At 44.0% G+C, this 26178-nt stretch overlaps 1 protein-coding gene across 1 annotated transcript; it reads left to right on the top strand.

Moving 5' to 3' along the window:
* The first annotated feature begins 582 nt into the window (after positions 1 to 582).
* Positions 583 to 24781, top strand: NYX (nyctalopin). Its single transcript, XM_045860431.1, has 6 exons — positions 583 to 744; positions 2468 to 2566; positions 5424 to 5579; positions 5628 to 5657; positions 15518 to 15569; positions 23373 to 24781. The coding sequence occupies exons 1-6, from the start codon at positions 583 to 585 to the stop codon at positions 24779 to 24781; spliced, it is 1908 nt and encodes a 635-aa protein (XP_045716387.1).
* Positions 24782 to 26178: the final 1397 nt, after the last annotated feature.

Raw genomic sequence — 26178 nt, forward strand, 5'->3', positions numbered from 1 at the left:
CCCATGCTCCCCCCCTCCTCGTACTTTCGCCTCTCATTACAGTCACTATTCTTGTTGATGCTTGTCCCACCTTTGGCTAGTGGAATCACTTAACCTTCCTGTCACCCAAGTATCTTGATGGCTTGACTTCTCAAATAATACGATGTTCCAAGACCTTGTATTTTGCCTGCCCCAGACCTAGAAGCAGGCTTTTCTTCAAGGAGCTCTGGTTTCTTTTTTTGGGAAATGAAAAGGGACCTCCTTTGGATGCAATCTAAAAAGAATTCAAATGAGGTTCCAAGGAGGTATATCTTTGGGTAGTGGACAGTGTAGAGTGAAATTGCAGGAAGGGATCCTGGGCCAGCTCTTCCTGTACAAATGAACAAACAGGTTATCAGCCACCATCAGAACTATGTGGCTGGGTCAAGAGGGCACAGTACTGGGAGACCCTCCCCAGGGTGTGACCTTTGGTAAGTCAGGCCCTAGCCCAGGCATCCCATACAGCCGGACACTCTGCAGTTCCAGGTGCGTGACTAACGTTTCCGGCAAAGGCTCGCCCTGGGACTTTCCCTGCCCCGGCCCCGCCCTACCGAGCTGGTGAGAATGGCGCGGCGGGGGCGGGGGAGAAGGGGGGGAGAGGAGGGGCGGGTGGAGGCTGAGAGCGCTGAGCTGTCTGCCCCGGCTCCGGGGCCTCTGCGTCCCCTGGCGGCCACGCCTGGCGAAGTGGCGCTCAGCGGCCTGCTTCCCCGCCTCTTCGCCCTCCGGGTGGGGCTGGGCTTTTTGGATGCCGGCAGAGGCTGCAGAGGTTTCGCAAGGACATAACCTTAAGGGGAAAAAACCACAGTGTCACTCGGGGCTGCCAACCAGGCGGGGCTGGGCTGAAACGTCCAGACTCGTGACTGGCTGCCGACTGCCCCTCAATTACCGCAGTGGCGTGCCCTGTGCCCCAGGGAACCGAACAGGGCGCGAGCCACACCTTGACTGTATCAGGGCCTGCAGTTGGGGGGCGTCACTCCACCGGCGCAAAACGGAATGTAGGCACTGTTTTCTCTGCCCCTCCCCTCTTCCCTTTTCTAGAAAGGAGGTTCCTGAGATCATGCTAATCTAACCAGCCCCCATGCAGCTGGGTTTCAGTTGGAAGGTTGGAAATGAAACAATGGGAAGTAGGATGGTTTGTTAATAGAGAACAACGGAATTAGGTGCTTTAGACACAGGATGGGTGCAGTCGAGTTTGTTTAGGAGTGCCTGATGAGGAGTGGCAGTCTCCCCCTTCTTCTCACGCAGGCAATGGGAGTGGCCACAGGGATGGGATCTTTTGTGTCCTTGTCTTGCTAGGGTCCCAGAAAAACCCAGGGACTGGGTTGGAGGAGGACTGGGCCTTAGCTCCACCTCCATCTGTCATCCTGATCACTTAACCTTTGTGGATCTCAGTTTTCCACACTTGAAGAATTGTAGTCTGCCCTAGATGGTGGAATGTATTATAAACAGGAAGTGGGAGTGCCTGTCCTGAGACCACCCAGTAAGTCACAGAAAAAGGTGGGGCCAGGGGTCAAGGGTGTCACCCATCCCAGTCCTCTTTCTATAGTTCCTGCCACATTCTCACATGGGCTTCATTAGCAAACATTGTGCATCACAGCCTTTTTGTAGAACATATGCTTGCCCCTAATGTTTATGGGACCTGGAGCAAGAGAACACATGGGCCCACATACCATATGTTCAAGTATTTAAAAGTTATAAATCAAAGTAACAAACTGCTAAATAAAATATGTTCTAGCCTATTACCTTGTCAGAGATACCTCAATAATAATCTGGAAGGCCAAGCTCAAGTTTAAATTCTTTGTATTGGCACTTCTTTACTAATTCTGAATTAGAACATGGTGGCAAAGAGAGTAGCCCCAGATCAGTGGGCTTCTCTCTCTTTACAGACTGGGTCCATCCCTCACCATGAAGGTCCTCTCCCACATGTCTTCAGGAGCAAACAGCTACCACTTATGGGGCTACTTCTCCAAGTGTGCACAGTAGTGGCTGACACAGCCTACCCTCAGGAGGATGGACTAATAAAAGTGGGTTCAGAATTTGTTGGGTAGGGAGTTCTGAGGTCCCAGGTACCCAGAATGTGGTTTTGGGTGGGTGTGTCCATTGACCCCATGACTCCTCCTGTATCTCCCTCCACCTTGCCCAATGTGAGGATTTGGGTCAAGTGCAGACCCATCCAAACACTATGATAGGAAAGACTGATGCCTGTGGGAAGAGGAAGGGTGCCGGGAAGGGGCTCATTTCTTAGAGAAGGTAACATGTATGCTAAACCTGCCAAGAAGGGTGGGCTTTCATCAGGGAGAGAGGTGGGGTAAGAAAGGAGCAAAAGCCCGGGAACCTGCCATTCAGGGTTGGAGTGTCTGTCAATTGTGGCCACAGTACAGAAAGGTGAAAGGCCAATCTGTGTTCTCCGAATAACAGGCAAAGCCTCCATTATTGCTGCCCCATGTAGGATGGAGCCACCAGCTACAGAGCTGGTGATGGGCAGCCTCACCCATCAGAGCAGGACGAGACTCTCGAGCCCATCCCAGCCAGGGCAGCTGTGCACTGGGTAAAAGTCCCTGTACCCCTCCACACACCATTCAACCTTGGTCATCAGTGCTCATTTACCAATTCCAATCAGGGAAGCTTAGCTACTCTGAGCTTTCAGAAGGAACTCTGGGCCCTGACGTGCTGAAAGAGATGACCCTGGAAAGAAGCTTTCTTTAGGTATCAGTGCATCTGCTTCATTTTGCCTGGTAGCCAGAGGTTGCTGTAGAATGAACAGCCCTCATCGCCTCTGGGAGTAGCCCTCTACCAAGGGCAGGAGTTGGTGGATAAACACCCTGGCTCCCTACCCTGCAGTTGTAGAGATATGTGCTCTACACCATTGCCCATAGTTGGCCACAGATTAAACAGCACTTGCCCACAGTTCACACAGCCTTGATAGCACCACTGCTTTCTACTTTCCCCACTCCCCTGCTGGTGCTTTCCGTAATCACTTCCCAAATCAAGGGCTTCCATTCATATCCATGTTTCAGGATCTGCTGCTGGGGGAACCCGAACTAAGCATAAGGACATTTCACGTTGCAGTTGGGACTAATTCCTCATCTGTAAATAAAGGTGTGGAAGGAAACGATCGCTGAGTTTGCCTCATCTGTCTCATATCAGATGAACTGGGGCACCTGGCTTTGTTCCACTTGGTGTCAGAGTGAACCTGCCCGTGCCCTCTGGCCCTAAGGAATGGTCTTGTGATTGTGTGATGTGTGCAAGCAGGAGGAGTCAGGAGCAGAGAAATAGAACTCTGGTTTAATATCTAAGTCTCTTCTGAGAGCCCCCCATAAGAGGCTGCTGAACATCTGAACTCCTGAATGGAAGGAGGAATGCTGCCTTTGCCTTTCATTAGAGTCCCCTTGCTGAGACCCTGACAACTGCTCCCCACCAATGCAGCAGCAATTACAAAGAAATGCTAGGGCTTCCTACCACCCTCTCTGTGGAGGGAAGCTTTTCTAGAAGGCCACCTGCAAAGGCAAAGTGTTGCATCCTAGGCCTCCTTTATTTCACATGCTCCCTTAGCACAGCCCTCTTCCCCTTTTCTGCCCCTTCTTATCAGCCAACAAATGCATTGTGACAGAGAGACAGCAGGGTGCAAACTACCCTGGCAACCCGTGAATGGCTGGGGGCAGGGCTAGCTAGATCTTTGGATAAAAGGGTCTTGTCTGAAGTTTCTCTTGGGGGCATGCCAGTCAATTGCATTTCCTGTGAAAACCTCTTCCCCTTAGGGACAAGTTTTTGATTCTATGGCTGCCTGTCCCCTGAGTTGGAGTCACCTGGTGGATGAGCCCCTTCCTATCTCCCCTGAGGGTCTCTGTTCCTTACTTTCTACTCAGGAGAAATGTCTGATTTCACAAGCTGAGAAAGTCTTCCTCAGGGAGATCCTTGACCCAGAGCAACAGGCCAGCTAGCCTGGAGAAGACTGAATGCAAGGTCCACACCATAAGCCACAGACAAGTGTAGGTGCAGACAGGCTGCTCGCACAGTCATGTTTCAGCCTCTGGCCTGCTGCTGGGGTAGTGAGGAGAGGCTTTGTTGGGCCAAGGTTCAGGATGAAGACTGCAAAGGATGCCTCCAACACCAAAGCCAGCTTGGCCAGGACAGCCAGGATAGTAGGTTGCCATGGACACCTGGCAGTTCGGTCCCGGCAGAGCGGATGGCCAGATCCTACAGCCAGGCCTAATGGATGTGCTGGGGCTACAAAAAAATGTGGGGACATCTGAACTGCAGCCACACCTAGAGCAGACCCCACAACTACTCCCCTAAACCAGGGCTTCCTGAACTTTCATGAGCATAAGAATCTTATTCAAATGCAGATGATGATTCCAGAGGTCTGGGGTAGGGGTGAGGGTACTGAGAGTCCAGATTTCTAATCACCCCCCATGTTACTGCTGCTGCTGGTTGCTGGGCCACACATTGAGCAGCAAGGACCTCACTGAGTCCTGATGGATTTGAGAAACCCCTGCCAGCTTCTGAAAATGGCCCATGGACCTGCTGCCTTGGGCGGTGGCCAGCACATATTCAACCCTCGAACTGGGTCTCTAGCCTGATTGTCGTGAAGGGCCCTCTCCCTAGTATGTTTTTGGATCATCCACCATCAGTCACTCCAAAGAAAGGAAAATCAGCAGCCTGCATTTCGGGAAAACATGATTATTTTTAAGCTGTCCTGGCTTTTCCCCACCTCTCCAAGTTATATAACATGTTCTTGTTGCAAATGCTGGTAACGCTCTTTGGGTGGCAGGAAGCCAATTTCTGGCTGCATATTGCTTGGGGCTAGGGTTGGGGTCAGGGCAGGAGGTGGGGTCTGCAGAGGGTTTAAGGAGAGAAAGGGGCCAGGCAGATGGAGAGGCCAAGGCCTAGAGGTAAAGCCGATTGGTGTGTCAGCAAAATCTGCCACAGGCTTTAGTGATTCGAAAGGCAGACACATTCTTTCATTGCTGGTAATCCTCATCTGATACAGGATTTTCCTGCCATTAAATCTGGAGAAAGAAAAAAAGCTCTCAAACCTGCACAAGCAACTATTCTTCCTTGACCCCAGTTCACCAGCACCCCCACCTTACTTCTCTGTTGGAGGGTTTTTAGCATCTGTGGCTGCCTGACTTGGGAGATGGATGGGCTGGGGGAGCCCAAGGGTGCCTCAGAGGAGGAGGAGCAGGACCAGGCAGGACCCCCAGAACGGTAAGTGACATTTGGGGACTATTCACTAATGCTTCTCTTTAGAGGGTTCCCCTCCGTCCATTTTCTTAATGGATTGTCAGTGAGTCCAACTGAGTGGCTGTTGTCAGGGTTTTAGCCTGAAGAAGGGTTTCTAAACAGATCCAAGCTCTCAGTTTGCAGGGAGCTTCTGATTGGCTGTTGTTACTGGTTTTCCTTAGCCTAACACCAAGATTATGGAGAGAAATGAGTGTGAAGAAGAGGGAGAAAGCAGGGCAGTCAAGGAGGAAGTATGGAAGTATGAGGAGGTGTCTGAGTGTCCTGGTTCTCTAGGGACCACTTTTGGGCACCTGGTGACCTGTGCTCTTTCCCCTCAGGTAGGGGTCCCACAGCTGGGTGGTTGTAAGCCACCAGGTTCGTGAGAGGTCACGGGATGCTGGTCCTGCTGCTGCCTGGTGAGTTTTGAGGTCCGCTCCTTCTATCCCCCAGCAGTCAGTTACCGGTAGGTGCAGGGCTTGGGAAGCTCATAGAAGATGCATGCAAACCCAAGGAGCATGGTCTTCAACTGGCTTCCATGATAGCTGTGTACCTGGACACCAGTTCACATTAGATTTCACTGAATGTGTGATTGGGGGGGAGGGGATGGAGAATGAGAGATAAACAGTAGGTGGTGGGGTTTTTTTGTTGATTTAAAAACAAAACTCCTGAGCCAAATATATGAAATAACTTTTTGGTGATTTGCTTATTCTAATTGCAAATATGAATTCATTGAGGTAGTCACCAAAAACTATAGTGGCTTTCTGATCACATTATTTTAAGCTCATTTAAGTTAAAAAATCCCTTAAAGAAACCATCTTCCTAAAGTCTTCTTAAAGGCTTTCCTAAAATGAAAACTATCATGTTGGAACTGTGTGATTACGGATGTTGAAAGTTTTTTTCCAAGTTTTTGCCCTGTTGTTCCATGGGTTTTAATAGAACCAGAAGACTCATCACATTTTTATTTCTACACCTCTACAGCTCTAGGTGCTCAAATCTAAGATAGCCCAAGGAAAAAATTCCTTGTTAAGTTCTGCAGGTAATAATTCTAAACAAAGAATCTGTTTTCTGACCCTAATATTTGAGATTATAACTACCCATGTAATAGCAGTGCTGGCAGAGAAAATTTTTACCAGAAAATTCTAAAATGGTAATAGAATTTTCTTACTCCTTTTTTGATTTTATTTATTTATTTTTGGAGAGAGGGAGGAGAGAGGGAAACATCAATGTGTGGCTGCCTCTCATGCGCCCCCTACTGGGGACTGGCCTGCAACCCAGGCATGTGCCCTTACCAGGAATCAAACTGGCGACCCTTTGGTTCACAGGCCGGTACTCAATCCACTGAGCCACACCAGCCAGGGTGAATTTTCTTACTCTTTATTCTACCTTTTCTAAAAGTAGAACTTGCTTGATTCAGAGTCAAGAGGTATACACTTTACTGTCAATACACTCCAGGGAAATTATGAGAGATGATTGCATAGACTTTGTCCTTAAGAAACTTACACTCTTTTATGGGAGACCCAAGAAATAAATGAGGAAAAAATTGGAACAAGGCACAAGGAACATTATGATAAATAGTACACGACTGTCTACCTCGAGGAGCCTGAAAAGGACAGAGGTTGACATTTATATAATTACAAACAGCAAGCTCCTTGCCATTCCCCTACCTAGAAAGAATGTGAGGTGATTGACTCATTGGTACAGAATGTTTACTTCGAAGAGCCAATTTTATTTTCAATGTGCACCAAAAGCTCTCTGGTTCCTTGCAGAACACGGACAGTATTCACAGCCTGTGTGCTGCAAAACAGGAACTGTCCCTGCTGCAGGAGACCGAAATACATCTAGACGTCTTGTGACAAGTTGGAGAGCTTAGTGGTGACATCATTTGCTAACAATAGATGCACTTAAAATTAATGACATCCCCTGGCACTTCATTTAAAACACACTCAGCAGCACAGACAATATTGCTTTGACTACAAGTCACAAGGATTACAGATGCCATGTTCCCAAGCAGTAGGCAGAGATAGAGCCCTACCTCCTCAACTAGAGAAAACAATTAAATGAACCTGACAAAATGGATCAGAAGTGCCTCACAGCAGGGTAAATCTGGGGCAAAATGGAAACAGACATTCTCTGGAAACAAGGATCTAGAAAGGCTGAGACTCTCATCCCATTCCAATTTGCCTTCCTATTGGGAGGGGGCATCCGGCTTCTCACAGCATAATATCCTAGTTCTTAACTTGCTTTACAGAGTACTTCACTGTTGGCTTGCTCTAAACCAGGGGTGTCAAACTCCTAGTTTTCACCAGGGGCCACATCAATCTCGAGATTGCCTTCAAAGGGCTGAGTGTAATTTTAGGACTAAATGTAAATGTAACTACTCCTTAACTAGGGGCAAGGAGTTCAGTGCTGCTGCCAAGTAGAAACAAGGTGCCAGGCCAGATAAAACAAGGTGGAGGGCTGGATTCAGCCTTCAGGCTTTTTGTTTGCCACCTGTGCTCTAAACTGAGTCTTTAAAGAGGGCCAGGGTTTGTGTTTTATTCATCCTGTAGTTTCTAAATTCTAAGACATAGTAGGTACTTAATAAGGGTTTGTTTGTGGAATGGGTGAAGCCACCCATTAGAACTATTACAATATCAGATAAAGGTCTTGCATATATATTCCAGATGCAAGGTCTTGCATATATATTCCAGATGCAAAACCTTTATATGATATTGTAATAGTATATACATACACACCCATATATTTTAAAATTCTTATAACTCAACAAGACAAATAACCCAATTTTTAAAACCAGGCAAACAAATTTGAATAGCTACTTCATCAAAACAATCATACAAATGGCTAATAAGTATATGAAAAGATGTTCAACATCATTAGGCATCAGATAAATGCAAATTTAAACTACAATCAGATGCCACTTTACACCCCCTAGGGTGGCTAGAGTAAAAAAAGACAGACAATAATAAGTGCTGATGAGGATGTGGAGCAATTGGGATTCTCATACACTGCTGGTGGGGATGCAAGATGGTCTGGCCACTTTGGAAAACAACTTGGCAGTTTCTTCTAAAGCAGAGGTATCAAATTCATTTTCACTGGGGGCCACATCAGCCTTGTGGTTGCCTTCAAAGGACCGAATGTAATTTCAACTCCTTAACAGTTAAGGAGTAGTTACATTTATACAGTCCTAAAATTACTTCAGCCCTTTAAAGGCAACCACAAGGCTGATGTGGCCCTCGGTGAAAATGAGTTTGACACCCCTATGAATCTAAAGCTCTACATCTATTTACCACTTGACCTAGTAATCCCACTCCTAGATAAATGAGAAATGAAAATACATGTTCACAAAAAGACTTGCACACCAGTCCTTACATCAGCTTTAGTCGTGATAGTTAAACACTGGAAGCAACCCAAATGCTCATCAACAAGTGACTGAATACACAAATTGAGGTACTTTCATACAATTGAAAACTATTCAGTAATAAAAAAATGATCAACTGATATTCAGAGCAACATAGCTGAACCTTACAAACATAATGTTGACTAAAATAACTATTTGATTGCACTTATGTGAAGCTCTAGAACAGGCAAAACTAATTTATAGCTCAGAAAACAGGTTGTTGGTTGCCTGGAGTCAAGGATGGGTAGGGGACCGGCTGTCAAAGGGCCTTGAGGAAACTTTCTGGGTGGTAGAAATGTTATAAATCATGAGTACTATGGTGGTTACATGGGTGAATACATTTGTTATACTTACTGAACTGTACACTTCAAATGGGCAGATTTTACTCTAAGTTAACTATACCTCAGTCAACTTGATTTAAGAAGAAAAAGGAAAGCTGTAGGGAGAGCATAGCTGCCCTCCAGGGAGAAAAAAAATCCCTCATCACTGAGAGTCAGGCATTGTGGAGTGTTGGGCAGTATGTGTGTGAGATTCATTGATGTTACTGCATAGATCATGGCTCCTTCCTTTTGACTGCTGTGTAGTATTCCCTCATATGGTTACATTCATTTGTCTATTCCTTCCCCTGTTGCTGAACATTTGCTTCCAGTTTGGGGCAATATGAAAATATACTCCCCAAGGCTTTTCTGAGGCCTTGTGCTCAACTCTTTAGATGGGACAGCTCTCTACCTCAAGATCCACAGGGCCTGTGAGGGCCATCAGCAGACTACCCTTCTGGAGATGGACTGACTTTTCCATCCTCTATGATTCACATTAGCCAACAAAGCTAGAACATGAATCCATGATCCTTTCTTTCCTGTCACAAAATGTGTCAGAAGCAAGTTCTGAGGTCACCATGAGGTCGGAAGCCAAGTGATGGTCTCCCCCATTGAATTTCTGTACCCTTTCCCCAGCCTGTTCTGTTTTGAAAATCCAGCACTAGATCTTGCCTGAGGAGCAATTGGGGTAGAATTTGCTAAGAGTGGGAAGGGGATGACTTCTAGAGCCAAAGTGGCTGAAGAGATTTTGCTGAACCCAGAAAATTGACCATATTCTCTCTTGCTATTTTGGCTTCATGCGGCACAAGTTCTTTGAAAACAATGAAAATGAAGAAACACTTCAAACTCAGTCTGTGGTTGGAAACTCCATGAGTAACTGTTTTAGCAAACCTCAAGGGGGGAAAAGCACATATTAGAAGAGCTAAGGGCTTCCAAAGGAGCAATTCCTCAGCTGGTCTGCATTGAGGCATCAGTCTGTGGAGCATGTGAGCCCAGCAACCATGGCATCTCTGCAGCTCAGGGGCTAGTCAGAACACCACACAAGGACCTGTTTCTGCTGTTTGTTCAGATTCAGGGACACCTTGTAGTATTTCTTTTTTTAAGTATATTTTTATTGATTATGCCATTACAGCTGTCTCCATTTCCCATACAATTTTTAACCTCCCCCTGTCTATTTTGTACCTACCAATTTTGCTTCTTATTCCCTGTGCCTTTCCCCCATTCTCCCTCCTCCCCGTCCCCACTGATAACCCTCCATGTGATCTCCATTTCTATGATTCTGTTCCTGTTCTAGTTGTTTAGTTAGTTTTTTTAGGTTCAGTTGTTGATAGTTAAGAGTTTGATGTTATCTTACTGTTCATAGTTTTGATCTTCTTCTTTTTCTTAGATAAGTCCCTTTAACATTTCATATAACAAGGGCTTGGCGATGATGAACTCCTTTAAATTGATCTTATTTGGGAAGCACTTTTTTCTGCCCTTCCATTCTAAATGATAGTTTTGCTGAGTAGAGTAATCTAGACTGTAGGTCCTTGCTTTTCATGACTTGGAATACTTCTTCCCAGCCCCTTCTTGCCTGTAAGGTCTCTTTTGAGAAATCAGCTGACAGTCTTATGGGAAATCCTTTGTAGGTAACTGTCTCGTTTTCTCTTGCTGCTTTTAAGAATCTTTCTTTATCTTTAGCCCTGGCTGGTGTGGTTCAGTGGATTGAGCACCAGCCTGCGAACCAAAGGGTCACTGGTTCGATGCCTAGTTAGGGCACATGCCTGGGTTGCAGGCCACATTCCCAGTAGGGGGCATGTGAGAAGCAACCACACATTGATGTTTCTCTCCCTCTCTTTCTCCCTCCTTTCCCCTCTCTCTAAAAATAAATAAATAAATAAATAAATAAATAAAATCTTTAACCAAAAAAAGATTCTCTCCTTGTCTTTAATCTTGGGTAATGTAATTATGATGTGCTTTGATGTGTTCCTCCTTGGGTCCAATTTCTTTGGGACTCTCTGAGCTTCCTGGACCTCCTGGAAGTCTATTTCCTTTGCCAAATTGGGGAAGTTCTTCATTATTTTTTCAAATAACTTTTCAGTTTCTTGCTCTTCCTCTTCTCCTTCTGACACCCCTATGATTCAGATGTTGGAATATTTAAAGATGTCCTGGAGGTTCCTAAGCCTCTCCTCATTTTTTTGAATTCTTGTTTCTTTATTCTGTTCTGGTTGAACGTTTCTTTTTTCCTTCTGCTCCAAACCATTGATTTGAGTCCTGATTTCCTTCCCTTCACTGTTGGTTCCCCACATATTTTTCTTTATTCCACTTTGCATAGCCTTCACTTCTTCCTCTATTTTGCAACCATACTCAACCATTTTTGTGAGCATCCTGACTAACAGTGTTTTGAACTGTGCGTCTGATAGGTTGACTATCTCATCATTGCTTAGTTGTATTTTTGGAGTTTTGATCTGTTCTTTCATTTTGGCCATATTTCTTTGTCTCGGCGCACCTGTTATGTTGTAAGGGGCGGAGTTTTAGGTATTCACTAGGGCGGGGCAACCCACGTCTCTGTGTTGTGGTGCTATATGTGGGGGAGGGGTCTGAGAGGGAGCAATGCCACTTGCTTGGCTCTCAGCTGGCTTTCAGTCACTTCCCCCACTACCCACAAGCAAATCGGGCCCTTCTGGTGCTAATTCCTGGGTAGGTGGGTTTGTGTACATTCTAGGACCATGTGGGTCTCTCCAACGAACTCTCTTGTGAGGCTGGAAGTTTGAAGCTTTATTTCCCCACACTGGAACTCTGGGTTGCACAGTCTGTCACACTCCCCAGTGGTTCTCCCTGGTTTATCCCATACAAATGTTGGACTGCCAGCTGATGCCTCACCTGCCTGGTCCTCCAGCTGCAGCTTTGCCATGTGTCCTCTCCATCCCGGCTGCCCATCTCCGCCCCTCCTTCCCAGTCTGAATGAATGTTTCTGCTTTAACTCCTTGGTTGTTGGACTTCCATACAGTTTGATTTTCTGGCAGTTCTGGTTATTTTTGTTTTCAAATTTGTTGTTGTCCTCCTTTTGGTTGTGTGAGGAGGCAAAGTGTATCTATGTATACCTCCATATTGGCCAGAAGTCTATTTCTTTTTAAAAAATATTTTATTTATTTATTTTTAGAGAGAGGGAGAAAAACTTTGATATGTTAGAGAAACATCAATTGGTTGCTTCTCGCACACCCCCAACTGGGGACCTGGCCTGCAACTCAGGCCTGTGCCCTGACTGGGAATCAAACCAGTGATCTTTCAGTTCACAGCTTGACACTCAATCCACTGAACTACATGTGCCAGGGCAACATTTCTTTTATTGAAGTAAAATTCACAAAAGATAAAATTCACTATTTTAAAGTGTGCAATTCAGCAGAATTTAGTACACTGAACAATGTTGTGTGACCATCACCTTTATCTAGTTCCAAGGCACTTTAATCACCCTGAAAGGAAGTGTAGGAATCAACCTATTAAGCCATCATGCCTCACTCTTCCCTAATCTACTAATCTATTTTCTGTCTCTATGCATTTACCTCTTCTGGACATTTCATATAAAATGGAATCATGCAATATATGGCCTTGTATGTCTGGCTGCTTTCACATGGCATAGTGCTTTTTAGGTTCATCCATGTGGTAGCATGTGCCAGTCCTTTGTTCCTTTTTATGGCAGAATAATATTCCACTATGTGGACGCACCACATTTTGTTTATCCATTCATCTGTAGATGGACATTTGTTGTTTCCATCTTTGGGCTATTGTGAATAGAGCTGCCATAAACATTTGTATAGAAGTATTTGTTAGAACACCTGCTCTCAATTCCTTTGGGTACATACATCAGAGTGGAACTGCTGGGGCATATGCTGATTCCATGGTACACCTTGTAACATTTTATACCACACAGATGAATCCCATTTTTATAAAGTTGGCCCACTATGACCCTTGGTTTTTTATTTGGGCTGTATGTTGGAATCACCTGCATAGCTTTAACTGGACCAATGCTGGGTTCCACCGCTGAAGATTCTGATGTAATTGGTCAGGTGTATATCTTGGGCATTGTGAGTTGTGGGTTGGTTAAAAGTTCCTCAGGTGGCCCTGGCCAGTGTGGCTCAGTTGGTAGAGTGTTGTCCACTCTACCAACTCACAAACAGTGAAATAGTCACCGGTTCAATTCCCAGTCGGGGCATGTGCAAGAGGCGACTCATCAGTGTTTTCCTTTCATATCGGTGTTTGTCTCCCTCTGTTTCTCCCTCTTTTCCCCCTCTCTAAAAATAAGTAAAATATTTTTTTAAAGTTTCTCAGGTGGTTCTCATGTGCAACTCACATAGAGAATTATTCTAGACTCCTCCTTGCAGTCTACTTGTAGTAATAACTTCAATATTCTTTTTTTTAAAGATTTTATTCATCCATTTTTAGGGAGGGAAGGGGGGGGGAGAGAGAGAGAGAGAGAGAGAGAGAGAGAGAGAGAGAGAGAGAGAGAGAGAAACATCAATGTGCGGTTGCTGGGGGTTATGGCCTGCAACCCAGGAATGTACCCTGACTGGGAATCGAACCTGGGACACTTTAGTTCCCAGCCCACGCTCAATCCACTGAGCTACGCCAGCCAGGGCCCGACTTCAATATTCTTATACTTGGTATCTTGCTTTCTACACTGGGGCAGACTTCCACATAGTCCTTGAAGGACCGGTCCCTTGGTGAGGTTTAATGCTGTGACAACAGTGGCTTATGGAGCCTATTCTTAGCTTTGCTCAATGCTTTCACAGCTGTTTCAAGCATTCCAACTCATCTGTTCCTCATAATTGTCCACCTGTTATAGATGAGGAAACTGAGATGCAGCAAGGTTGTGTGAGATGAAAAACAAAAACAGAAATGAAAGTCTGAAAGAGCAGGGATGAAAGGCAGTGTCATGGGAGTTTATGAGAGAACCAGAGTGAGAGGCCACACCCTCAGGAGGAATGTTTCTAGACTGAATGCTCTGGAAGAAGCCCCACATGTGAATCCTGGAGCTATGACAGAGGCTGGCTCAGCTGTGGCCAGTCCTGCTGACTTTCTCATCTCCCCTCTGTACCTCAGACTGGGAAAAGCACTGAATAGCCTTTTCAGATTTTCACATGGATCCTTTCCAAAAATACTGGTGTGAGAACAGGAATTGCTAAGAACTGCCAATGTTTGACCTCTTCTCACAAACTGTGATCTTTATTTTAATTTGGTAAATGTTTTTCTGGCTAAAGCATTCCCATGGAACTCAGCTCTGGACAGCCAAGATTTGTTTTTGGAATGATCACTGCTGATTCCAGGAGAAGCCACTTTTCATTTGGATTTGGAAAAATTAGGGATAGACTAAACAAATTGGAATTCACTTTCCTCTATTTCTTGGCAATGAATGGTAAGGAGCTTCCTTTTAGTTGAAGGGCACTGCCTGGTCTCGAATTTTAGTTTTCTCTTTCAAGGTAAAGAGTTCACAAGATTCCTCAGGGAAAGGGAGAGGGGCCCTGAGGAGGAAATGGATTCTCTTACAGTGTTGGTAATGTCTCTACTCCAGAGATTAAGGGAAATTGCCTTACTCAGGATGTTGCTCAGGAATGTAGTTGCAAACCAGAGAACCCACTATAGGTCGTTCAGGCTGAGAAGGGGTTTATTTAGGCATGTTAGTTGTCCCCAGGCTTCCTAGTTGGAGACCCACTGCCTGGAACAATGCCTAAACCAAGTAGTGGTGCAGTTGTAGCAAAGAACATGTGGACACCACCACTGGCAACACACCTGGAAGCTCATGAAAGTCAAGCTGGGTGCTGGATGTCAGAAATTCCATCATGGCAGCCTAAAAGCCAGGTGCCTGTGCCATCATACTGTCCAGAAAATGGTTACTGCCTGACACCTACTTCTGAATCCAAGTCTCACTGGGTGTATGTGATCCACAAAGCTAGGTCACGTGCTTGGGCCCTAGCTGCAAGGCAATTGGGAAAGTTTCTGGTTTCAACCTGGAAGAGGCAGGATTTACAAGGTAGGAAACTCCCTAAGTGTAGAAAGAGTGCTTACAAGGTTCTGGGGAGCCAGAAACCATCTCAAATATCCACTATTATCAGACATGGTTTTGTCACAAGGGACAGAAGTCTACTTGTCCACGCAGATGGTTTGAGTGGGTTTCTGAAATGAAAACAGGGAAATGTCACAGAAACAGCTATAGTAGGGCGTTACAGAGCTGGCTAGCAGCTTCCCACACTCCCTGACCTCCAGCTTTGTCTTTCTCACATTGGTTCTAATCTCTCGGCACACCAGCTTCCTCACCTTGTCCTTATGTAACATGGAGCCCCAAACTAGGGAGCTGCTAAAGTGTTCATGATATTACGAAAAAAAAAAACAAACCCATTTAGAGGAATAGCATTATGTGGACATCCCATTTATTACTCACACTACAACGGAGTGCAATGATGGCAGCAGGCTTGTGTGAGAGAGACCACACCTCCTCCACTCTGAGGCTTGTTATACAGGGTCCCAGACAAAGGAGGTACATGTCCTACTTGTGACTCTAAACTACATTACCTCTGTGTACATGCAGAAAGAAAAGGTCAAGAAGCAGTCACAGGACCAGAAGCTGCTCCCAAAAAGAGGTAAGGAGGGAGTTATAATCCATTCCCAAAACAACATACATTCCTTCTGGCCAGGGGGAGAGGAAGGGCCATGTCCATTGACCCCACACCTTGGTTGCTGCTTCCCTATAGCTTTGACCTGCACATGGCTTTGGTACAAATTCCAGCTTTGAAGCCATACAGGTTGGTTCTCACATGATTTCACTGTCTGTTCCATGTTCACAGGGAAGGAATGAATGTCACTCTGCTTGGGCCAAATGTTCACCCTCGGCCCAAATAGCTGTGGTTGGGAGGAGGCGGTAGAGACACATGGAACTCTGGGCGAGGTGTTTTTTTTCTTAGACATGGTGGTTGGCAACAGCTGCTGCTAGACCATGGAAAAATGAGAGCCAGAAGGTCCCGCAAAGGTCAGGAAGTGCAGGCCCTTCAGCTCACAAAGAAGTGGAACCTCGGAAAGGTTAGGTATATGGGGCAGGGAGTACTACAGTATACTGGAAAGACAAAAAAACAAAGATTGGTGTTGATTAACCATCCTGAACCTCAGTTTCCTCTTTTGTGAGAAAAGAATACTACTTTGTAGGATTGTCATCTTAAATGAAATAATGTATGTAGCAAAGTTAGCCTTGAGCAAACACTAAAGGTTGGTTGTTAATAAGAGCAAATGAAACCCATAAAATTTAATTTGAGTATCATTATACAGCTCATATCACCCAGATAACATTCCTAAACCATGTCCTGTACATATTTGCTGTTTTGCACTGGAGTCCATCTGTAGGCCTTGTTCTCTGGAGCTCCCAGTGCCATTGCCAGCAGCCTTGTTCTAGGACTGCATAGAAATGCTTTCACACAGTATGTATGCTTTTGGTTAAGTTTCTTTGCTCAACATAACTTCTTTGTTTGTTCCTTTTTGTTCCAAGTAGTATTCTGATATATAAATAAATTATAATTTGTTTCTGTACTAAACTGTTGGCTAATTTCCAGTTTTTATCTATCACGAATAAGCCACTATGAACATTCTTGTATAGTCTTTATGCAAACATTTTTTTTTTTCATTTCGCTTGGGTAAATACTTAGGAGTGGAATTGCTGAGTCATGGGGAAGGCATATGTTTAGATTTAATAGACACTGCCAAAGTTTTCCAAAGTTATTGAACTATTTTCCACTCCCACCAACAATGTAAGAGAATCCAGTTGTTGTATATTCTCATCGACATTTGGAGTTGTCAGTCAAATTTTAGTTATTCTACTGGGTGTGTAGGGAAATCTCACTGTAGCTTTAAGTGCACTTCCCTAATGGCTAATGATGTTGAGCACCTTTGCATGTGCTTAATGGCTATTTAATATGTTCTTTTGCAGTGTTCCAGTCTTTTGCATTTTTATTTAGTTGTCTTTCATTATTCATTTTAGATGTTTTTCTTTTTTTTTAAAAGATTTTATTTTATTTATTTTTAGAGAGGGAAGGGAGGGAGATAGAGAGAGAGAGAGAGAAACATCAAGGTGCGGTTGCTGGGGGTTATGGCCTGCAACCCAGGCATGTATCCTGGCTGGAAATCGAACCTGGGACACTTTGGTTCCCAGCCCGCGCTCAATCCACTGAGCTATGCCAGCCAGGGCAAATGTTTTTCTATTCTGTACACAAGCCACATATAAAGTACTCCTTCCCTTAATGGTATCTTTTTTTTTTTCTTAAACAGCTTTATTGAGCCCTGGCTGGTGTAGCTCAGTTGCTTGGGCATTTCCCCGCAAAACAAAGTGTTGCAGGTTTGGGCCAGTCAGGGAGCATGTGAGAGGCAACCGATTGATATTTCTCTCTTACATCAATGCTTCCCTCCTTCTCTCTCTTCCTTCCTTCACCCCTCTCTCTCTAAAAAGAAAACAGGTTTATTGAGGTATAATTTGACATATAACAAACCAAACACATTTAAAATGAACCCTCATGTAACCATCAATCAACATACTCAAGATCAAGATAATAAACACACTCATCACTCCCAAGATTCATGCCAATTTATAATCCCTCTCTCCTGCCCTACCCTGCCTCCCCAACCCTCCCCAAGCAACCACTGATCTGTTACTATATACTAATCTTCAGCTTCTAGAATTTTATGTAAATGGAATCATATAGTATGTACTTTTCTTCATCTGGTTTCTTTCATTCAGCAGAGTTGTCTTGAGCTTCATCCATTTTGCACATATCAATTGTTCATTCCTTTTTATCACTGAGTAGTATTCCATTGTATGGATAATCATAATTTGTTTACCCATTCAACTCTTGATGGGTGTTTGTGTTGTTTACAATTTTGGAAATTTTTGTGCCAAGTCTTTTGTATGGACATATGTTTTTATTTCCCTAGGAGTAAATGGGTGGATCACAAGGTAGGTATATGTTTAACTTTTAAGGAAACTGCCACATTGTTTCCAAGGCTGTACCATTTTACATTCCCAACAGCAGTGCAGTAAGAAAGTCCCAGTTGTTCCATATGCTCTCTAACACTTGGTATGGTCAGTCTTTCTAATTTTCGTAGGTGGCTATTTTAGTTTGCATTTCCCTAACAACTAATGATGTTGGTCAACTTTTCATGTGTTTATTCAGTTTTTGTATATCTTTTTTGGTAAAGTGTTTCTTCAAACATTTTTCCTATTTATTAATTGGGTTGTCTATTATGTTACTATAGAATTGGTTTTAAAATATTTATTACATTTATTGAGGTAACTATGGTTAATTAGATTATATGGGTTTCAAGTGTACAGTTCTGTAATGTCATCTGTATATTGCATTGTGTTGTATGCTCACCACCCAAAGTCAAGTTTCCTTCTGTCACCATCATTATTGTTTGGATAGTTGTGTGTGTGTGTGTGTGTACATGTATGTGTGTGTATGTGTGTGTGTATACACACACACATACACACACACACACACACACACGATCCTCACATCTATGTTTTTAAGTGTATTTTATTGATTATGCTATTACAGTTGTCCCATTTTTTTCTCCCCTTTATTCCCCTCCGCCCTGCACCCCACCTTCCACATCATTTCTCCAACTTAGTTCCTGTCCACAGGTCATACATATAAGTTATTTGGCTTCTCATTTCCCATACTATTTCTAACCTCCCCTTGTCTATTTTGTGCCTACCATTTATGCTTTTTATTCCCTGTTCCTTTTCCCCCATTCTTCCCTCTCCCCCTCCCCACTGATAACCCTCCATGTGGTCTCCATTTCTGTGATTCTGTTCCTGTTTACCTGTGTGGTTTACCTTGATTTAATTTTATACTATTTCATGAATAATGTAAAATCCTTATAACAGTACAATTCAGTTTACCTCCCTTCTGATTCTTTGTTATTATATTTTTCATTTACATATATTATAAACTCCACAATACATTATTATTTTTGCTTTAAACAGTAACTTGTCTATTAAGCAATTAAGGTGAGAAGACTAGTCTTTTCTATTTAGTGACATTTGCCATTTCCATTACTCTTCATTCCTTCCTATAGATCTGATTTTCATCTAGTATCATTTTCTTTCAGGATAAAGAATGTCTTAATTTCTTGTACAGGAGATCTGTTGGAGATGAATTTTCTTAAATTTTGTTAGCCTGAAAGTATTTCTATTTTACTTCACTTGTGAAGGTATTTTCATTGTCTATAAAATTCTAGGTCTTGCTTTTCTCTCAGCACTTTAAAGGATATACCAGTAATTCTATTTTCTTATGGCCTCTGTTGTTTCTGATAAGAAGTCAGTCATCATTTTTATTGTTGTCCACTCTATGTAATGTATCTTTTTTCTTTGGATGCTTTAAAAATTTTTCTCTTTATGTGGTTTTCAGTAGTTTGACTATGATGTGCCTAGGGTGTGTGTGTGTGTGTGTGTGTGTGAGAGAGAGAGATATTAGTTTGAGTTTGCTGAGCTTGTTTTAAATTCCATTTTGGAAATTGTCTTCAATTATCTTTCTGCCATATTCTCTCTCTTCTCTCCTATGGGACTCCAAATACATGCATGTAAATCTAATTGCTTGATATTATCCCACGGGTCATTAAAGCCCTGATCATATTTTTTCCAATCTGTTTTCTCTTTGGGCTTCATTTTGGGTAATTTCTATTGCCCTCTCTTCAAGTTCATTAATTTTTTCTTCTGCTGTATCTAATCCGCTGTGTTTTTTTATTCAATGATTTTTTAAAAAAACATTTCAGACATTCTATTATTTCAGTACTAAGAACTGGCTTCATTTTTAGAGTTTCTAAAATTCAAATTCTCATGTCTTCACCCATTATATGTATTTTTCCTATAAATTCCTTAATATATTTATAATAAATCCTTTTTTGGTAATTTCAACATCTGGGCTGTCTCTGGGTTTGCTCCGGTTAACTATTTTTTCCCCTTTTGATAAGTGTCATGTTTTACTGCTTCACATATCTAATATTATTTGACTGTATACTGGATATCATAGGTGATAGTTATAGAAACTCTAGATTCTCTTCCCTTCCTTTAAAGAGTATTGAATTTTGTTCTGGCATTTAGTTAAATTACTGGCAAATCACTTTGATGCTAAGAGGCTTGGTTTTAGGCTTTGTTAGAATAGGCCTAATTTAGTTTTACCCTTTGTCCTGGGAAAAAGTTTTTACTCCAAAGGTGTGACCCTCTCAGGTTTCAGTGGAAAGCTCCAGGTATTTGTACAAGCTCTTTTAACTGTGTGGACCTTGAACTCTTAATCTATCTCCCATTACTAGGAAATTACTGAAATCTCTGTTTAGCTCTTTTAGCCTTCAGTTCTTGGTTCCTTGGAGTCACCGCACATATATGATATGCACTTTAGGATTCCTCTTTTCCATGTTATCCCTCCTCAATTTCCAGCCATTGCAGCAGCTGAATTCTCTGACCTTTAACTTGTCAGTCCAATAAGACTCGCTTTGTCTTTGAGCTCTGTTCCCTGTGTACAGTGTGGACTTGAAAATGCCAAGAGAAAACACTAGTTAAATGTGGCTCTCATCTAGTTTGCTTCTTTCCTTTTAAGGGTTGTATCTGCTCTGATGCCTGTTTAGGTTGCTTTCCAGTGACTACAAAATTTTTTAAAAAATATTTTCCCCCATAGTTTACACCAGTTATTGGCAGGAATATTAATTAGTCCAATACAAACTACTCAGTCATTTATTGCAAGCAGAACTCACCCACATATGTTATTATTTATTTAAAAAATTGTTTTAGTGCCCTTGTCTCTGGGTTATTAAGCAGGTAGTTAGTCTTCATATTAGGTAAGCCAATACTGGAGTTTGGTTGTGTGTTCTGAGAATTTACTTGATTTTACTAAATAGCCCTGACAGGCGTGGTCCAGTTGGTTGGATGTTGTTCTGTGAAGCAACATGTTGCCAGTTTGATTCTCCACCAGGGGATGTGCCTGGGTTGCAGATTCCATCCCTAGTTGAGGGGTGTGCAAAAGTCAACCAATGATGTTTCTTTCTTGCACTGATGTTTCACTCCCTCTAGTTCTCCCTCCCTCCCCCCTCTATAAATAAATAAATAAATAAAATCTTTACAAAATAAATTTAACTAAATAACCCAGTAAATTAGTTATTTGTAATGGCTATCAAAATTTCAGAGGCTGAAAACAGGTCTAATAGTGACAACATCTTGAGTGTTTAAAGATTAAAATAAACTTTAATTTACTTTCTGAAATAGGCATTACATTGACATGGTTAAAGCTTTAAAATGTAAAAAGGATATACAATAAAAAACTTCACTCCTCTTGCATGTTTAAAAAAATTAGCAGCTACATTTTTGATCTCTTACATTATACAGGCAAATTGATTTTATCCTGTATGTCATAATCCCTCGAATTCCTCAACAAAGAGTTTTTTAAAAATAAATTACATCCTCTCTCAGGAATCATTAGAGAGGAAGGCATCAATTCCATTTAACTCTGTAACCATTTACTGAGCCATACAGTGTGCCTGGAACAATGTTAGCTATTGTGGAGCAGAAACATGAGTCATATGGTTGAGAGTGCACTTCTGTTAATTAGAAAGGAGAAGAGAGTAGAATTAAGGACTATTTGTAAAGAAACCTGATGCCTTCTACTTGACCCAGTTGGAAGAGCTGATAGAAAAAAGTTCCACATATGTCCAGCTGATACCTGGACTTAAGGTTATATTCTTGGCCGTGTCTCTCAAACTGGTATTTCTCCAGGTCAGCAGCTGCCCCGCTTATAGCCAAGCTCAGCACAGGGTCCAAGAACCTTGTCGTAAACTTGGTGTCTAGTTCACAGTTCTTAGGGACAGGGAAAAGCTAAGTCAAGCCTCTGTAACAAGAATATTGAACTAACTACAATTTACAAAGGGTTGTAAACCCTTTGATGGGTTGCTCAAAGGGCTGAGTGTTCTCCCTGCCATGTCTGAAAGGGCTAAATCCCCTTCTCAGCAGCTGAAAAAATGTGGAGTGTGCACAACCGATGTACTGAAAAGACACTGGAAGTTCACCAAACATACAGAGGCGGCAGCAAGCACAGTTTGCACATTCCTGTGTGGCTACACCTTCGGATTCCCAAAGGGCTTGGATAGGCAAGGCAGGGTCATGTGTACACCATGAGGGGAATGGAATGGTAGGCCAGTAGTGATAACTGGGAATTTGGGAGTACTGCTGAGGAGGTTCAGATCACATGTACTGTACCTGTGACCTGTACCTGCCCAGAAAATAAAACATGCATCTTTCAGGTTGCTCTTTTCATTGGAATTCAAGATGGGGCTTGGGACCTCTGGCTTCCAAAGGGAAGCAGACCATGCCATTTTGCTTTGCTGCAGGTGGCAAGCCTACTGGGAGGGCTTTTGAAGTCTTTATCTGATTCTCTATTCAAATGATCAGAAAAAAGATTAATTTATAAGCACCATTCTTTCCCATGATGATGTAGAGAGCAAGGGCTGGTGAATGGAAATTAACTACACAGTATCCACAATCATTCTTTTGAGATATGAAAGAAGGTCATTGATGGTTTATTTAGTATGCTGTCTTTATGGCTTCATTTTAGTGACTGTTAAAGCAAAAAGATTGATAGGCTTTTTCATTTCCAGCTTCCTGTTCTCTAATTCTCCTTTGTTTATGAGGCTTAAATTACTCAATGGGGGTTTCCAGGAATAAAATTCTTATGGTGGGAGGGACTATTACAGCACCACCCATAGAAATATATTGCAAGCCACATATATTTACATTTCCAAGTAGCCTCATTAAAAACATAAAAAGAAACAGTTGACATTCATTTTAATATTTTAGTTAATCAACTATATCTAAAATATCATTTTAACATGTAATCAATATAAAAATGGATGAGATATTTTACTTTTTCTTGGTACTAAGTCTTTAAGATATGGTCTGTATTTTTTACTTACAGCGTATCTCCGTTTGGGCGAGCCACATTTCAAGTGCTTGAGAGCCACATGTGGCTAGATTGGGCAGTGTAGACCTAAAGTGTGGGCCACAGCGATGCCTTTGAGGATCCCTACACATGCAGACAACACACCTTCCAGGTCAAATTCTAGGGGAGCACAAATGATGATATAGGCAGGAGGGAGGGTTAGAATGGGGTCAGATGCTGGGATTCCAGCTGTGTTTTGCTGAGTAAGATAACTGGGATGCAAGGGTGTGGGGAATCCTGTGTAAAGTCTAGGAAGCTGAAAGAGACCATTTGGAAGATGCTGCTATGCAGAAGGTATGAGAACTTGGTGGAGGGCTGCATCCTGCCATGCGGACAGGTAGAATTTTACCTTCAGTGACCCTGTGGTTGATGGTCGCTCCTTGTTTTGTCTTTTCTCCCCCTTCCTAAACCCTGCCCAAGTGGTGGTCCTCAGCCTGCCCAGCGCCTGGGCAGAGAAGGCCTGCAAGAGCACCTGCCCAGAGGCCTGCTCCTGCAGCAGCTTGGAGCGCAGCTGCTTGGTGCGCTGTGACCGCGCTGGCCTCCTGCGGGTGCCAGCCGAGTTCCCGTGTGAGGCAGCCTCCATTGATCTGGACCGGAACGGCCTACGCTTCCTGGGTGAGCGGGCCTTTGGCACGCTGCCGTCGCTACGTCGCCTGTCGCTACGCCACAACAATCTGTCCTTTATCACGCCTGGTGCCTTCAAGGGCCTGCCACGCCTGGTAGAGTTGCGCCTGGCACACAACGGCGAACTACGATATCTGCATGCGCGCACCTTCACTGCGCTGGGCCGCCTGCGCCGCCTGGACCTGACAGCCTGCCGCCTCTTTAGCGTGCCAGAGCGCCTTCTGGCTGAGCTTCCTGCCCTGCGGGAGCTCATCGCCTTCGACAACCTGTTTCGCCGTGTGCCAGGTGCGCTGCGTGGCCTGGCCAACCTGACGCATGCGCACCTAGAGCGCAGCCGTATTGAAGCAGTGGCCTCCAGCTCCCTGCAGGGCCTGAGGCGCCTGCGCTCACTTAGCCTGCAGGCTAACCGAGTGCGCATGGTGCACACCGGTGCCTTCCGCGACTGCGGTGCCCTGGAGTACCTACTGCTCAATGACAACCTGCTAGCCGAGTTACCTGCTGATGCCTTCCGTGGCCTGCGCCGCCTGCACACTCTCAACCTGGGTGGAAACTCCCTGGGCCATGTGGCGCGCACATGGTTTGCCAACCTGGCTGAACTCGAGCTGCTCTACCTGGATCGCAACAGCATCACCTTTGTGGAGGAGGGTGCCTTCCAGAACCTCTCAGGCCTCCTTGCTCTACACCTGAATGGCAACCACCTCACCGTGCTCACCTGGGCTGTCTTCCAGCCTGGCTTCTTCCTGGGCCACCTCTTTCTTTTCCGCAACCCATGGCACTGTGACTGTGGCCTGGAGTGGCTGCGAGACTGGATGGAGAGCTCTGGGCATGTCACCGATGTGCCTTGTGCCTCTCCGGGCTCTGTGGCCGGCCTGGACCTCAGCCAGGTGGCCTTTGGGCACTCTTCTGATGGCCTCTGTATGGACCCTGAGGATCTGAACCTCATTGCATCCAGCCCAGGCCCACCTTCAGAGCCAGTGGCTACTACTGTGAACATGTTCAGCAGTCTTCTCTCCAAGCTGCTGGCTCCAATGGCCCCAGTGGAGGAGTCGACCAACATCACCACAGGGCCAGTCAATGCCTCGCTGTCTGATATCCTTCCCTCGGTTGGGGTGGGAAGCTCAGGCCACAACACCTTATTTCTCTTTGGCTCTAGTCTCCTGCTCAGTGTGGCCCAGCACATGGTGTTTGTCCTACAGACATGCTGACCCTGCCACACTGGGGTGGCATTGGCCAGTGGGGGATAATATACTTAATTGAGTTTGAAGGTGTTCATGGTCAGGGAACAGGATGGGAACAGGTGGTGAAATTCCAGCGGAAGATGGAAGGAACAGTTTGCCTCTAGATGTGGCCCTAGGTCAACATTCTGGTATGGATGTCTGCTTATGTCATGTGGGCATCAATTGGAAAAGAGAAGCAAGAATGGACATGGACCTTCCTACCAGAAGGCTAGGAATTGGAAACTCCTAGGGCTTCAAGGCTCCACCTCCATCCCTCCTCCCAACACCCCCCCCCCATCTCCCAGGAAACAGGGACTGCAATCTCTGAATTAGAGTCAGTTTATTGGCTAAGAATTAAGTACTGTGCTAATTCTCCTGATGGGGCAACTCGTAAGACCCAATCCCTTTGTTTTCTACCACAATCCTCTTCCCCCTGGGCCTGAGGACACTAAGGTCCAGGAAAATGGACAGGATAGGAGAGAAGGGGGATGGGAGAGGGACTTAGACCTATGGGTGGTGGCAGTTCCTGGAGTCTGAGATATGTTAGGGGGTGGTTAAAACAAAGATCCATTTCATTTACTCCATAATTATTCCCAGAGGTGACTTTAGGCAGAAAGGAACTTTAGGGAAGGGTAGGGAAAAAAAGAGGGGGTAATATCTGTGGACAAATAAGTTTGTAACATCCTAAGATTTAAAAAAAGTTTACAGATTTTTCTATTGTAGGACTTTTAAGAGTCTTTCAATTTGCAAACATACACTGTGAATCTCTAGAGAGGCCACAAAATCTTTTCTTAGTGTTTTGTGTGAAGAGTGTCCAGAAGACACAGAAATGCTATGTTAGCAGGACAGGGAGTCTCCAGCTTGAATGATCCTATTAGCTGTGGAAATTATTATGGGCTGCACACTTTGGGGCTGACTAACTGCCAAGAAGAAAGGAGGCAGCAAGTAGTTAGGGAGGGAAGCTGAGATATTTCCCAGGGAGGGAGTTGGCCAACTGTCAGAGCAAAGACTGTATGTCTGCTAAACACTTGTTCAAGCTGTTCTCCACACACAGGTAGTGATGACTACATTTGTCAACATTCTGGAAATCCCTAATTTTTGTGTCCTGAATTCCTCTCTGTGTATTTGAAGAGGTGGGTTTTCTTTGTTTTTTTTTTCTTTTTTAACTTTAAAGACATTTTTGCTAATATATCACCCAGATAAATGAGAGGATATTGATATTTTACAAAGGGAAGCACCTATTACAAATTTTTATATTTATACAACACATGGATGCTCAAAACTGCATAGACAAATGTGAATATACCCTAGTAAAGTATATATGTACATATATACATTTATATATATTTTTGAGTTCTGTAAATATGCTAGTCCAAGGAATAGGA

The sequence above is a fragment of the Phyllostomus hastatus genome, unplaced genomic scaffold, assembly GCF_019186645.2.
Source record: "Phyllostomus hastatus isolate PE091 unplaced genomic scaffold, TTU_PhHast_1.1 phas_scaffold_200, whole genome shotgun sequence".
NCBI classification, from domain to species: domain Eukaryota; kingdom Metazoa; phylum Chordata; class Mammalia; order Chiroptera; family Phyllostomidae; genus Phyllostomus; species Phyllostomus hastatus.